Source organism: Trichoderma asperellum, chromosome 3 (genome assembly GCF_020647865.1).
Source record: "Trichoderma asperellum chromosome 3, complete sequence".
NCBI classification, from domain to species: Eukaryota; Fungi; Ascomycota; class Sordariomycetes; order Hypocreales; family Hypocreaceae; genus Trichoderma; species Trichoderma asperellum.
In genome coordinates, this window is record NC_089417.1 from 2,505,505 (window position 1) to 2,519,765 (window position 14,261).

At 51.0% G+C, this 14,261-nt stretch overlaps 6 protein-coding genes across 6 annotated transcripts; 4 read left to right on the forward strand and 2 right to left on the reverse strand.

The window, feature by feature from the left end:
• Nucleotides 1–342: 342 nt before the first annotated feature.
• Nucleotides 343–3,540, reverse strand: TrAFT101_005400 (uncharacterized protein). Its single transcript, XM_024904329.2, has 3 exons — nucleotides 2,461–3,540; nucleotides 860–2,248; nucleotides 343–791 (listed from the first exon to the last, which is right to left on the reverse strand). The coding sequence occupies exons 1-3, from the start codon at nucleotides 2,759–2,761 to the stop codon at nucleotides 670–672; spliced, it is 1,812 nt and encodes a 603-aa protein (XP_024757403.2). The 5' UTR covers nucleotides 2,762–3,540; the 3' UTR covers nucleotides 343–669.
• A 2,742-nt stretch (nucleotides 3,541–6,282) lies between these two features.
• On the reverse strand, nucleotides 6,283–9,642 carry TrAFT101_005402 (uncharacterized protein). The gene has a single exon (XM_024900937.2). It carries the CDS (start codon nucleotides 9,385–9,387, stop codon nucleotides 7,852–7,854), a length of 1,536 nt encoding a protein of 511 aa, XP_024757400.2. The 5' UTR covers nucleotides 9,388–9,642; the 3' UTR covers nucleotides 6,283–7,851.
• TrAFT101_005401 (uncharacterized protein) lies at nucleotides 7,150–7,783 on the forward strand (the record flags this gene model as incomplete). Its single annotated transcript, XM_024900914.1, has 3 exons — nucleotides 7,150–7,312; nucleotides 7,389–7,442; nucleotides 7,542–7,783. 3 exons carry the CDS (start codon nucleotides 7,150–7,152, stop codon nucleotides 7,781–7,783), a joined length of 459 nt encoding a protein of 152 aa, XP_024757401.1.
• TrAFT101_005403 (uncharacterized protein) lies at nucleotides 9,580–9,918 on the forward strand (the record flags this gene model as incomplete). Its single annotated transcript, XM_066127466.1, has 2 exons — nucleotides 9,580–9,706; nucleotides 9,887–9,918. 2 exons carry the CDS (start codon nucleotides 9,580–9,582, stop codon nucleotides 9,916–9,918), a joined length of 159 nt encoding a protein of 52 aa, XP_065983577.1.
• Nucleotides 9,869–12,248, forward strand: TrAFT101_005404 (uncharacterized protein). Its single transcript, XM_024904327.2, has 3 exons — nucleotides 9,869–10,810; nucleotides 10,875–11,825; nucleotides 11,880–12,248. Exons 2-3 carry the CDS (start codon nucleotides 11,050–11,052, stop codon nucleotides 12,139–12,141), a joined length of 1,038 nt encoding a protein of 345 aa, XP_024757399.2. The 5' UTR covers nucleotides 9,869–10,810; nucleotides 10,875–11,049; the 3' UTR covers nucleotides 12,142–12,248.
• Nucleotides 12,249–12,953: 705 nt separating this feature from the next.
• Nucleotides 12,954–13,985, forward strand: TrAFT101_005405 (uncharacterized protein; the record flags this gene model as incomplete). The annotated part of the gene is made up of 2 exons (XM_066127467.1): nucleotides 12,954–13,171; nucleotides 13,283–13,985. The coding sequence occupies 2 exons, from the start codon at nucleotides 12,954–12,956 to the stop codon at nucleotides 13,983–13,985; spliced, it is 921 nt and encodes a 306-aa protein (XP_065983578.1).
• Nucleotides 13,986–14,261: the final 276 nt, after the last annotated feature.

The following is a 14,261-nucleotide window of genomic DNA, read 5'->3' on the forward strand; positions in this document are numbered from 1 at the left end:
GTCCCTGTTGTAAGTTGTCCAACGCTTTCCTATCAACGGGACTACCTAGCACTAACGACGCAAAAACCTCAAGGCCGGCTTAGCTCTCCTCTGCCAGGATGCCATTGGCACCAATTAAACTAAAGCATCACTTCTTTACTGGTAGTGATGTGGCTTTCACAAGGTGATTTTGGTTAATAATGCGCCGCTGTGCTTTCGGCACACACAACTATATATTTGAACATTTGGACCTGGATGGATATACGAGTGTTAATTAGGTTTTTTTATCCGGATATATTCCGGGAAATGTGTATTGAGCCTTTTTAATTGATGAACACAACATACGTGCACGGTACAAGCAAGCGCCTAGTATATCAAGTTTGTTAGTAATATACTCTATGTACAGGTTTTGTATTGGTTATATCCTATGTACTTGCTAGCTTTCTCATAACCAGAGTGCTTGGTATCAATTACACAGCCTTTCCTTGGCTTCCTGTTCAAGCCTAAATCCACCCAGTTCAGAAAATCCCCTAACAATGGCCATGTTTCATCATAGCGGGTATCGTTGTAAAAGTTCCTTAATGCGTCGCCCAAAGATTGTAACCCAGATCGATAATACAAGGTAGGCAGGTAGGTACTATTGTAAACGCTACCCAGCCTCTTTCGCCTTCCTTCTCAGGCCTTGTTCGTTTAGGGAACGAGGAAGTGGTCGATGTTGACTCTCTCTAAAAAGCTGATGTGGCCAAATCCAACCCAGTGCATGGCAAGTTTGTTCGGGCTGATGAGGATCAGCTGGGTTTCGATGAATTTGTCTGGCACAGCCCTGCCTGTTAGCTCATTTTCAACCCAAAATTTTAGCGAGCACATATTTCTTGCGTACCTCTGAGGAAGCCAGTAGCGGCAATGTGACCTTCGCTTTTCACTATCCTGGCCCCGGAGAATTGAGCATCTGTAGCAGTTTCGACGAAGCCGTCTGGGCCCAGGTCATTGGCCACAAACGAGTATTCCCCTCTCGGAATATTTGGATCCCCTGTCAACTTAATGCCCTCTAAGCGACCTCTGTACATTCTCGCTTCTAACCTCTTTTTCTCCCACGCCTCGTCACTGTCATGCTCGTCACGGAAAATGCCCAATTCGGCATCTGTGGCGGGTGGGTCATCGGGCTGGTGTATCAACAGAAATTCGCAGCCATGCGCGCTGTAATCACCAACCCAGATTCCTCTCCATGGCCTTTCTGGCGTCGGTGTGTATAGCGACGGGTCGAGAGTCGAGTACGTAACGAGCTCTTCACCGATGTGCACACCAAGGGCACCGGCCCCAGCACCCATTGCCTCTTCCTCCATAATCTCGTCAACCAAGGCCTGGAGAGCTCCCGCGAGGCCCCTCTGCCCCATAAACCTGAAAGGGCTAGGAGTGCCCGTCAACTCCATCCATTGCCGAATCTGGAAAGTCTGGTCAGAAACTTGTGCTCTGCTTCGCGGTCGGTCCTGGGGCGACAGAGCGGCGACCCCTCGGCCTGACTGAGCACCCGACACGTAGTGGTTTGCCGGGATGACGGGCGACGGCCACATGTTTCCATAAGGATATCCCCGTGCCAGCCGGCGGACCGCTTCTCCAGAGTCCATTGGCCTTGTGAGCAGAAAATTGCTGAACATGCCACCCAGTCGTTCGTCCAAGGCCATGGGCATCTCGTCGGCAAAGCGGTTAGCGCCGGGTCTTTTGGAGAAGCCTCCATCCTCCTTCCTATCCTGGACGCGGAACTGCAGCACCGGTTTATCGAGATGGAGCTTCACCACAGGCTCAAAGCCATGAATAATCACGTCGTGATCTGCCGACCAGTGCTCAAAGGTCGATTGGTGGCTGACGGCCACTAATTGGTAGCCCTCAATGCAGCCGCGTCTAGTGTCGTAACGCACCAGAACAAGCTTTCCCGTCAGATCTCGGTCGCAGAACCAGATCTTGAACTTGGGCAAGAACCACAGCCTGTCGTGGGTTGCATACAGCTCCCGGTAGCTTGCGCATGGCCCTGAGGTTGCTACCTGGACGCCAGGGACGTTGTGCTGGACAAGGGGCTGCCACAGCAGGTCAGACAGCGCATGTTCGCGCAGGGTGCGGCATGTGGCTGAGACGGCGGCGAGGTCGTATGCCGGAAGATGCGACAGGATGGTATCGATGAGCTCCGGGGGGATGGTGAGCAGTGGAGCGGCGTTGTTCTTGCTTGGGATTCCGGCCTGGGGGCGCGATCGGATCTGAGCGCCCAGCGCTGGGTCTATGGCGGTGCGTGGCCGCTGCGTCAGTAGCTTGAGCTTGAACTTGGCTTTGGGGATGGATGCATGGCAAGAAAAGGAGAGGAGAAAAAATCCAAAGAGCGAGGGGTTTGCCCAAGTATGTATATGTATATGTAGGCTATAGGCATGGCAGGCGGCACAGAGCTAAGCCTGCCATCTGCCGTGCTGGTGTGGTGGGATGAGGTTGCAGTACCTTGCATAATGGCGGCGTCACGATGCGCTTGGGGTTGGGCGCCGGGCTGGGCCGAAGGAGATGGCCTCAGTACTTTTGCACGGCGTTCCGAAGCGCCATGCTCGTCGACGCCGTTGATGAGCTCGAGATTGTCTTCGTTTGCAGCATCGACCCGGCCGTATATGATGGGCGCACCGGCTGCTGAAGCTGACGCTGAAGCGGGATCCGGACCTGGGGTGGGAGTCGAAGCTGGCGATGACGACGCTGTTGCGAGACAGCGGTCCAGAGCCGTAGCCTTGCCGCTAGCAAACCCTAAGACCATGGCGCAGAGCTGAGAGCTGGCAGGACTTGGGGGTAATTTATGGAGGCTGAGATTCAGAGAAACCGAAGGAAAGGACAAAAGAGCTTCCGATAGATATAGATACGTGGCCAGTGCCGGTCAGCAGCCAAAAGCCAAAAGCCACTGCAATCACCGATGTTGCTATTACTGGACAATGCTTTTGTTGGTCGCGAGCTCGTCAACCCGGAAAATCGGTACCTAAGCTCTCCAGCGTCTCGACGTGCTGTAAGCTGCTGCCATGTACTACTACTGCTGCACAAGGCTCGGGGAGCCGCCGGGGCTACGCAGCGACGCAAAGTACAGGTAACATAAACACACCCTTGCAGAAAAAGTCCAATGGACGGTCCCGCTGGCTTCCAGAACGGTCAGGCTGCGTGGAAAGTGTGCTGATGCCGGTCGTTTACTGCGGGCCCGGGCAGCAGGAAATCAGGGCACTTTGCACGCAGGTAGCTCGAGGTAGCTCGCTTGCTCGCTGCAGGGAGTCTATAATTGGGTCGAGAGTCGTTGGTACTTTGTCGAGCCAGCGTAGCAGACAAGAGTCGATCAGCGTAGCAACTGCAACTGGTCCGACAAGGAGTGCGCTTTGCAACGGGCCAAGCAGATGCACTCTGGGGAAGGAAAAAAAAAAGGGGGGTGGAAGGTTGTTGGTTGGAGCTTGATCGAGGTTTGAAATCATATCATCTTTTCTCTATTGGGACAGCGCGGGTGATAAACTGGCAGCGAGGCGATTTTTTTATACGTGCCGGCCCAGCTCCGTATTACCGGCCGGATGGTGGGCAGAGACTGACAGCTCCAACCACGCGACCGCCGATGACGCTGGGCCAACGGTGAGATATACACCGAGTCCATGGTTGCTGCCTGAAGCTCAAGCAGCACAAGTGGCCTAGCAAGACGGGGAAATACGGCATGTGAGTGTTTGGACATGTTCCTAGGTCTAAAGCGAGGCCACCCTCTGCGGGCCCCATCCGGCGTCTCTTCTGCAGCTATCCCGAGAGCGCATCTGCTCCGAGGCTGGTGGGTTAGACAGCCCTAGGGAGGCTCTACTAGGTGCTGTTAGTTCGCAGTGTTAGTAGCACGTATTTCGTATTGCTACTACCAGGCCCTATCAGCAGCGTGATGCTCGCCTCTGTCACGGACACCCCTCCTCCAGAATAGCCGTCGACTTGAGCCGGGACTGGTTAAGTCTCGCGGTGGACACAATCCTAACCCGCCTCTCCACACCTTCCGGCGCCGCCGTATCAACGTCTAGGGCCTCCGGCCTTGTCTTCCGGCACCAGCTTTGCGATATTTATCAGGAAGGGGGGTGGTAAGGCGGTTGCAGGGGGCCAGGAAGTATTTGCCGTCAATGAGATCCGCCATAGAGTCCAATACCACCCCAAGACGCTGGAGGAGGTGCTTAATCGGCATCACCAAACGCGCCAAGCGCCTGAAGCAGTCTCCTCTTCTCATAAGGCAGGTAGGTAGCTTCCCAGATTTATGCTGTTGTCGATGTGATGGGTACGGAAGCTTACATGACGTCTACACACCCAATATAAAAAGAGGTCACGCCCCAGTAATTACCAAGCAGGCATTTCGTGTACCCCCTTCCTTGCATATATATACAAGTATATATATATAACATATATACATAGTAGATACGTATATATATATATATATATATATACATTATTAGGAATCTAGTTGCAGTATTAAGCCAACATGTCCAAGCGACGTCTGAACTACAAAGAGTCCCGGTTCGGCAACACCCAAGAGACCACGCAAGAGCCAATTGCATATACATCGCGGCCAAGAGCAAGAGTCTCGGCGAGAGGATCCAATACAAGAAGGCAATAGTTTGCGAGCGATTCATATCGGTCGGGCTTGGGACCCTTATCCGGTATCTCTTCCCAGTAGGTTCTAGCAAGTAGTTATGCAAACTCGAGATAATTCGGAATTGCGCTTTGTCAACCATTCCGTACTTTACGGGGCCACTGTGACGCGTAACGATATTCATTTACACACTCTGTTGGTGCAAGGACTGCCCTGTGAAGACGACCAACAGGCCTTTGAGATCTTAGATCGACACTTTAAGCATCTTACCCACTGTTTCACCAACGCCGGTGGACCAGCAGCGTCGGCGAATCTCGAGCCATTCGGACTAGCACTGCTGGTGCTAGTGTGTGCATACAGTATGCCTGTAGCTGCTTTGAGCACAACCGCGCCCAAGCCTGATGAAGCATCCGCGCCTAGACGCTCACCTACTCTTCTGAGCTTAACCCAGCTTCCCGTTCCAGCGGGATCGTACACTAGCCGCAGCGCCGTACAGGAGGCTTTTCCATGTGCCAACAGGGGGGCAGCAGCTCCCAGGGATGAGGTCGTAGAGGCGGCCAGCCGACCAACCACGTTGCCAGACTCGAGAGTGTGCATGGCATGCTGCGGCTTGGCTTTGCCGGGGGGGCCGCCTTCAAATGCCCCGACCTACCTATACGAGTAGGTAACATTACCGTAAGAGCGGATGGGAATGGATAGCAAGCACGGGGCACTGCTTAATTCGTCGCCACCGACCCTTCTTCAGCGGTTCGAACGTGATTATGCTTCTCGTGGTGGTGCTTGTAAGCTGCTGATCGGGGGGGAGCAGCAGCAGCAGCCAGCAATGGCGACAAAGACACGATTTTCGGCTGACCAGATCCGACGGCACTCCATCGAGGCCACACACCACGGCCACACGTCGGAGCCCTACCAGGAAATAGTCGCGACACACATCATGTGTAAGTGCGAAGCGCCTTCGCGGCAATTGTGTCGAACCCGTCATCGGAGACGGCCTTGCAGCCTCAGACGCTGGAGATGGCGCCAGAAGGAGGCCGCCCCTGCCTTGGAGCTTTCTCTGTGCCAGCGGTGCAACTAAAACCTCCAGGCCATCTACCTAGCCGCTCGGCGGTACTGCGATCCTCCAAGGCCACCGGAAGGAATCTTTGTCGACATCAGCAGCGAAAGTTCCTCCACTTGTAGAAAGCGGCGGGCTCGCCTTCAAGATTCACCGTAGCATTGTTGACGTCCAGCGTTGGTCAAGGCTCTTTTATGCCCTTGTTGGTTCTTGTTGTTTCAGGGGGTTCGTTTTGCTCTCGTCTCATAGGATAGCTGATGGCGGGTTTGAGGATAGATGTGGGGGGTTTCTTTTTCTGGAGGAACCCAGCAAGAATCCATTCTTACCTGCACCGAACGTTTGAGGGGGAAAAAGACCTTCTGCTAGCAGCTTCGTATAGATCCTCACCTTTCATCCTTGTTGGAGCGTATTAGTGGTAATAACCATGATAGCGGGTATTCGTTCGCGCGAACTCGCTGGTTCGCCCTGTGGGGGCATATAATGACCCTAGAATTCAAAGCATGTCTACTAGGTAACAGGTAGGTAGTTGCATCCCTTGCGTTTTTATCTACACACCATGGTATTTGATAAATATAGGTAAGATGGTTCTATATTTATACATACATGTATTGTATGTACTCTTATAGGAAGCTTTCTCTATGGGGAATTCCAGAGTGTTGCTGCTAATTTATAGCGGGCAGAAGAGCAGGGGAAGCCCCATGTCATGGTCGAATTTATGTCGTGCTTGGACTACCCGCAGCCTTTTGCTCTTTTAGACAAGCATCAATCTATCTACGATTTGTATTATTATTAATTCCCGCGTCTTCATTAGTGCCCCTTCTCTTTGTCAACCTGGCAATTATCAATCAGACTCAAGACACCCTGGATGGCCATGTGAGATTTACAGGTCCCTGCCCCAGGTCCCATCCTTTAAGCGGTGCCAGGTACCCTGGTACTTACAGTGCTTGTACAGAGTAGATTGGAAGCCTAAGCGGAAAAACCCATTCGCCGCGGCCTGTCATTCGCCATCCAGCACCTACTCCCATGTTAGACTCTAGATTCTCTCCTGAACACTCCAAGTGTTGGGTATCACTCCGTCTCTGCAGCTTGATTTGGCATCATCGCAACATCGACACGTCAGATTCTCCTCGGCCATTTATTGAGCCACCTGAACTACATCCTGCTAGTCGGCCAACTGAGGAGTCCACTCAAGCATTAATCTTCCCCCCGGTCATTCTCTCTATCAAGTGTCTAGGCAACGTTCTCTATCTCCAATTTGCATATTCCTATTATACGTTTCTTTGTCAGTATAGGCTCCAAATCCGACTCGCACCACATCACTGGCTCGCCTTCCTAGTTGGGCCTCGTCTTCCACCCCCCCTCCCCAACCTAAAAGGACACGCGCTGCGGGCAACCAGAAGAGGCGTCTACTACGCTTCGTGACGCTAGGAGGACTCGAGTGTTTGACGCTGTTCCATGCCGCCAAGAGTGACATTGATCCCGCATCTTTCGTTGAATGTCTTGGGCCATGTCGTCGCTACTGCCGCTCATCTCAGAGATCCTGCCCATGGTGTTGCCGTCCAAAACTGAAACGACACCTGCAGACCAGCTCACGCCCATTTTGGACAATGAAGGACGCCCCATCCGCGAAACTGCCATTGCCGGTAAGTGTGACAAAATGTGTGCTTCGGGTGAGTCTTCTCCTTTGCCCTCGGAAAGAAGCGTGCCCAAAACTGCGTTGTAACTCTCTTTCTCTCTCTCGGACAGTTCTCACAACACACCCACATTCTGCAAGCCCCATACATCACAACAGCGAGCAAGGTAGGTGCCACATCCCGCTCACTCTCTGAGCGTCTCATTCCTTCGGACCCCAATTGCCTCCTTGGTTGGTTGGTTCTTGTTTCTGATAACGCCGTCAAGACGCCATCATCTATGTAGTCTCCGGTACCGGCACACTTGTCGTAAAGGAGGGCTTTGGGGGCGAATTGCGACATCACGAGCTTCGGCCGGGAGACTTTGCATTCGTCCCGGCCTGGACGGAGCACCAAGCTCGGAATGATGGTGACCAGGATTTTGTTTGGGTCATCACTCAAAGCGGACCCCGTCCTGTCGGAGCCATCTTGACTGATTGGGGGGGTCAGGAGGTCAAGACAATTGAGTGAAGTGTTATCGAGATTGGCTCCTGCTTCCCCAGGCTGCTTGCATTGCTGCTGCGACTTTATATACTGGTCTATCCCACTAATCCTGCACCGCAATATGACCTGATAACCCGGCATACCCGTTCGTAGTGCAGCGAGCTGGCAAATACCTGCGCATGATCCAACATGGGGAACATGAGCACCTCCACCTCGGCCGTCCGATTAGTGCCCCCAGCCTGGTTTATTCCCGCCACTCCAACATCACTGAAATACTGCGCAACTCTAGATGTGCCGACGAGTATATCCCTGCCAGCTAGGCAGACAGCAACCTTCCGCCGATGGCCCCTCGGTTCAGCATTTTCATATGATAGCAAGTCCTCCTTCCAAATAATGTTCTCCCGCCAGAAAAAGTGACGCCCTAGAGAGTTAGCCACGCCTGGATCCGTACTGGCAAAGTACCATAGCACCCATTCATAAGCTTCTCGGGGCTTTCTTCGGGTGAAGTTGTAAGCGACATCGGGGAGATGCAGCATTACTGTTACCGGGTCTATTAAGACAACAGATGTAATCATATGCCTCAGAGCTGGGGAGTGGAGCATGTGGGTGGTCTGTACAGACCCATACGAGTGTGAAGTGATGGTGAACTTGTTCCACTGGTGATGTTCCAATATCTTGGCCATCTGGCGTAGGAATTCAGCTTTACCCAGAGGCGGGGAAGTGAGGCGGAACGACACGGGGAGAATCTCCACAGCAATGACCCCGATACCCTGGCCGCCATCGCTCTCTTTAGCTGCACATATGCGTGCGAGGAAGCTAATGTATGTCCAGAGCCCAACGCCAATGCCGTGGAAGAAGACAACCGGGTGGCAGTCGTTGGATGTGTGAGCCCGGTGCCAGTAGCTCAGCTGAGGAGCACGCGAGCGGCGGCTTGTGAATATCTCTTGCGGCCGCGGGGGGAACGTTGCAAGAGCTGCGGCGGGCCCTCTGGCATAGAACTTGAAGCCGTGCCATGAAAGGGCGAAGTGTGTGAATTGATCCACCAGGTATATGACTGCATACCAAGTCAGGCCCCGATAGGTTGTTTCAACGTCATCCAAAGTCAGCCGAATGCACGTTGCATCGCCTCGTCCACTGCGGATAGGCCGGCCAAGCCGCTTCTCAATCTCTGTGATGAACCCCTCCAAATCTCGCTCAACAGTCTCGGAGTGTCCGTCGTTCCTTTCAGCATCTTCCCCAGCTTGGTCGAAGAAGCCCCAGAGGAGGAAATCCCGCAGGTTGTCTCGGCGGATATCTTTGAGTTCAGCGCCGAGGAACCACCCTCTTAGATACAGCTCAAATGAGTCGACATGTGCTAGACACTGGTTAAATAGAGCCCATCGTTCCTCCGACGTCAGTGGTGTAGGATGCACAGCTTTGCGATTCAGCTGGCGCATATACGGGAGATAGATGAAGCAAAAGAACAACAATTCGGCAATTATGAGGCCCCATAAAACTTGAGCAACAAGAGTCTGACGCGCTGTTTCCAAGCCATACCAAAGGCATAGGGCTCCCAGGATGGCAGCGTAGATGAGCGGCGTTCGGCGGAAGAAGACGATGGCGAGGCGGATGATGAAAGTGCTGCTTATCATCTTCGCCTGCAAGATCTTGAGTGGGCGCCACCAGCGGACGCTCTCGCGAAAAAAAAGGGTATCGGCTGAAAATGAGTGACAGATCTTGTTCCTAGAGTTTTCCTAAACTTTATTATCCCGCTCCGCCCTCAGTTGACAGAGAGAGCAGAACGAAGCCCGATTCCATTTTTGTGTGTGTGCCCGAGACTTGCGATGATGGGGCCATGCGAAGCTCTCCTGATTGGGCATGACGTCAATGTCCTTCTAGGCCCAATATCCGCTGCATGGATACATGCACATGTGCCTGGACGGGCCCAGAAGCTAGCGCTGCCTCATAAGCGTGAGAGGCGCAATAGATGGTTCGCCTTTTTTTTTTTTTTTTTTTTTTGGTTGTTGTTGTTGTTGTTGTTGTTGTTGTTGTTGTTGTTGTTGTTGTTGTTGTTGTTGTTGTTGTTGTTGTTGTTGTTGTTGTTGTTGTTGTTGTTGTTGTTGTTGTTGTTGGCTGACGTGATGAATGAAGATATCTCATCAATATGCCATCTTAAGCTATAATATCTAGTTTTCTGTTCTTCTATCGTTTGAGGATGGCTTGTCTGTAGCGGGGGCTGCGAGCTACACCAGCTGATTTCCATGTATGGGTCGGTGACTGATCAACCTCGATAGAGCAAATCAGCATGCGACGGCCTCACCCTTTTTTTGCCAAATGTTGAAATTATGCTATTTACATTGCCCTTCTCGATTTTGAATTCGGGAACTTGTTGAAGATACGTATTTGACTACTTGCCATGCAACCGCAAGAGCCGTGTGCTTCAATGTTCAGGCATTATTCATGCAAAGTACACATGTAGACGATAAAGTCTAATGACGCAACAGGAAATTCACTCATGTTATCCATTGTCAACTGCGACAGCCGGCCAAAACTCATCCCTAGCATCTGATGATACATTTTGAAGCAAACTTGTATCTACCTTATCTTTTGTTGATCGCTTAGATGTAGATACCCTCTTTGTGCATGTCTTACTTTAGGATCACGTCAAGCCGGCCGAGTCAGCCGAGCTGCCTTTGCGCCCGGCATGTGATTGATAAAAATCCATCCGGCGCAACAACTTGCCAATGGCACAATTCTCATCAAGCGACATCCGGATAAGCGAGCTCTTACGCAACTTCATAGGGCACTGGCTGATTCGTGAGTATGAGGCAATGTTGAGGCAATGTTAGTAGCAGCTATTCAAAGCTCTAGCGTTTCAGTAAAGTCGGTGAAACTCGGGCGATGGAGACGCTGTTTCACAGTTCAATCGAGATTCGTCAAGGCGCATTTTAATCTCGGTAATACCTTTGAAACCCAAACTTGAAAGATACATAAAGGTAGTCGGACAAAGTTGTTATGAAACTGTACGAGAAAGCAAAAAAATCACACATAAAGCCCGATCGGGGCGACTCTAGGGTACGTCTTATTGACGTTGGCTTTTCGCCACCTTCAGACAAAGCGCACTAAACGTTATTAATAGCACTTTTAAGAATCTGATGATCAAACGCTAAATGCAAAAAGCCACAATCGTAGGCATGATTATACAGTCCGAATCGGGCTATCAATTAAACCTTTTCCGATATTATATATTTCGAGATTGATTCTCCATATGAGCAGCAGACCTGGTGTAAACATTCTACGATTACCAAGGCAAGATGATGCAAGACAAATATATTCTTCGAGTTACGGCGGGACCGAGTTACGACGAAAGCACTCATATTGAGGTGCCGGTGAATGAGCCTGCACCCTTACGCATCAAGAGCGATGCCGCCGACATAGAGCTCAACGTGCGGATACAGGGCTATAGGGGATTACCCTTTGGCTCGCCGTCAACGTCTCCCTACTTCTCCACAGAGCCTCATGCCAGCAACCAGGACCAGTACAGCATATCATTCCGCTTCACGCCACTAAATCCCTCCAAGTCAGACAATGGGGAACCTGATGATGAGGATGTCGCAGGAATCAGTGCAGCAGACTTGCAGTTTGGCAATGATTTCGATCGCCCTATCCGAGACAAGCTGCCGCCGGGGTTCAACACTGCAATGAACATTGTCAAATGGTGGATTGACCCTGGCCTTGACGGAGATGCCTATGCAGACAAGCCCTATCTTTATGGCCCTACCCTGAGCTCATTAAATGTTGTGTCTATCGGCCCCGGGTCATACGACGAATCAAGAGGTGGCCTGTGGTTCGAAGAGGGAGGAGACAAGAGGGGAATGAAGCTGCGCGAGGCAAAGGGCGTGCCGAAGGAGAGCAAGCCAAGAATGAAATGGGCGCTGTCGGATTCGAACAAGAAAAAGTGGCTTTGGGAGTATGGACAGACGTACGGAATTGACTTTTTCAACCCATATCTCGACTTTGCGAATCTGGCTTTGCGGCTGCCGGGATTTCAGCTGTCGGTTGCGAGATATTTGGGCGCGGATGCTTTGAGGTAAGATATTAGCTACGGGCTTTTGTTTTTGTCAGTTTGCTAACGGGAATATAGGAATGATGGAAGAATCGCGCACCAGCTTAGATATGTCCTTCGGAACAAGGCTACTGGTGATGTATATCTGGTGGTTACCTTTTCCTTGTTCCTCGAAGAATGTGTCAATGAGGACGGGACTATCAAAGGCGCGAATGGGGCAAATTGTATTACCAACGGTCACACAAACGGCTTTACAAATGGTACGACTGAAAATATCGGCTCTATAAACGGATATCATCACAACGGAAGTACGAACACGCCTGAAGAAGATGTAGATTAGAGAGGGAGGGGAAAAGCTATCTTTTATGCATTTAGACACGACTACTGTATTTTTAACATAGACTTCATGACGATTTATTACAAGATTGATAGCTGGAGATGTGTGCGACGTGAAGTTGAATGTCCACTTTATACATGCAGCTGCAGCAGCATTAGCACACATGGTTGGCTACATCTTGACGCGCCAAGGGGTTTTTGGTTACGGATCCTGGTAGGAAAATTTCCTTGGAACTCTTCTATTGAGTGTTTTTTTACACCGTTGGTAGGCTCAGCAGAAGAAGAAAAGACCCTTTGTAAGTACCCTCACAGATGCAGTCGTCAGAAAATACCTCGTCACCAGAATACGAGGTGCTGCGCAATGATAGTGGCCGGGTAGGAAGTTGCCTCGTAAGTGCTCTCAAATGCAATCTCATAAACAGGTATAATACCTGCTACTAGGGAGGTACTAGGCAGAGACCTGTTGTAGACGGGATTTTTATCCTCAGCAGCCCCGTAGCGATTCAAGGCTCTTCTAACCGAGGGTGATACACGTGCATCGATACGGCAAGCAGGCACTTGCCAAACAACGGAAGGAGCAGAGACAAGCGATGGGAAGTTGGATGTCCCTTGAAAATATGGCATCAAAGTTAAAACTCCTTTATGCCATACGAACTGCAAGATTCGGCCATCGTTTTGCTCGTCTTTGGCTTTATGACCACTAGCAAGCCAAGACGGATTGTTGGCACTCTGGTATCGGCTATACTATTTCCAACAACGGCGTCTTTGCTAGTTCCTGTATTCTGATTTGATTGAGCAGTGGTTATTCATCGAACAATGGCGGCTAAGACGGCCAAGACGCTCTCAAGCGGGACTTTACGAGTGCCGTATATGCCCATGACTGTCCATGCGATTCCGTGCCCTGCCCCTATCCTACAGGATGATTTCGACGGCTGCCGAGTCCCTGGAGGCGTCGAATTATGGTCCAGGGGGGATTCTACTCGCCGGGAGAGTGTTTTTCGGGATATCGTGCCATGTGTACCCAGACGTCAGCGGTGAGCAATGGCTGGCCAATCCAAGACGGAGAGACAGTCGTCAGATGTATTCCCGAGTAAGTGGATCTGTGATATTTATCAATAAGGGAGACTAATGACTTGATATTAAAGAGACTACGAATGCAACGATATGACAAAAGACCAGAAGTACGCAGTGACCGACTATGATGGTACTATCTTGTCCGCTCCAGCATTTGAAATTCGCTGGAGAAGCGTAGACTTGATTGTGAGAACTACCGAAAGGAATCCGCCCGGACTCCCGACTCGAGAGCCGACGCTAATAAGTCATATTTCGACGTCGAGGGGATTCCCTATTACTATGACAAATGCATTGATTACAACTCCAGCTTCCCTCCCATCAGTCTCACCCACCACTGAACGATATGCGTCATCCACCGCATCATATAATGCATCATCTCCACTCACATCACAACCAAAGCCAGCTCTTAGCTCTGGGACGATTGCTGGGATAACAGCTGGGAGTTGTTTGGGGCTCCTAGCCGTCGCTTCGGCGATTTTTCTTTTCTTGTCTCGTTGCCGAAGGAAACACCAGGGCCTACGACGGCTCACAGATGATACATGGGCCCAGCAAGGAGCGCACAAAGAACCCGCAGGCCTATTAGTTACTCGATATCCTGCTGAATTGGAAAACAAGCCGGTGGAGTTAAGAGAGCTTCCAGTAGAGACACAATCGCCTTCTGCAGATGCTTCACCGCCATCAAGAGCGTGCCATATCAGTGTTAACGCGACTCCCGTTGAGGTTGCAGCAGAACCAGTTCAAAACATAACAGAAGCAACAAGACAGGGCAATTAGATTTGTCCTTTGGATATCTATGTATACCTGCCATCTTTGATGGAATGTGGCTAGGGCTATTGTGAGCTGAATCTGAGCCAACTAGTTTGACATTACTTTGCGAATTTGGGTCCGTTGGCCCACACTTTTAGCATGTATGGAACACAGCAAGAGAAGTTTTATAATTCTAGCAGCGCAGAATCGTTGATAAGCATCGGCAGGGTTGCATTCATTGAGGGAAAAAGCGTCTTACCCACGAATAGCCTATGTTTCCTTTTCGTAATAAAAACCAAACTT

Coding starts and splice junctions, on each gene's coding strand:
- TrAFT101_005400 (XM_024904329.2), bottom strand. CDS start 2,761: ATGGTCTTAGGGTTTGCTAGCGGCAAGGCTACGGCTCTGGACCGCTGT. Junction 2,249..2,460: donor TGACGCCGCCATTATGCAAG/GTACTGCAACCT, acceptor GCACCGCCATAG/ACCCAGCGCTGGGCGCTCAG. Junction 792..859: donor CGCTACTGGCTTCCTCAGAG/GTACGCAAGAAA, acceptor GGGCTGTGCCAG/ACAAATTCATCGAAACCCAG.
- TrAFT101_005402 (XM_024900937.2), bottom strand. CDS start 9,387: ATGATAAGCAGCACTTTCATCATCCGCCTCGCCATCGTCTTCTTCCGC.
- TrAFT101_005404 (XM_024904327.2), top strand. CDS start 11,050: ATGATGCAAGACAAATATATTCTTCGAGTTACGGCGGGACCGAGTTAC. Junction 11,826..11,879: donor TTGGGCGCGGATGCTTTGAG/GTAAGATATTAG, acceptor ACGGGAATATAG/GAATGATGGAAGAATCGCGC.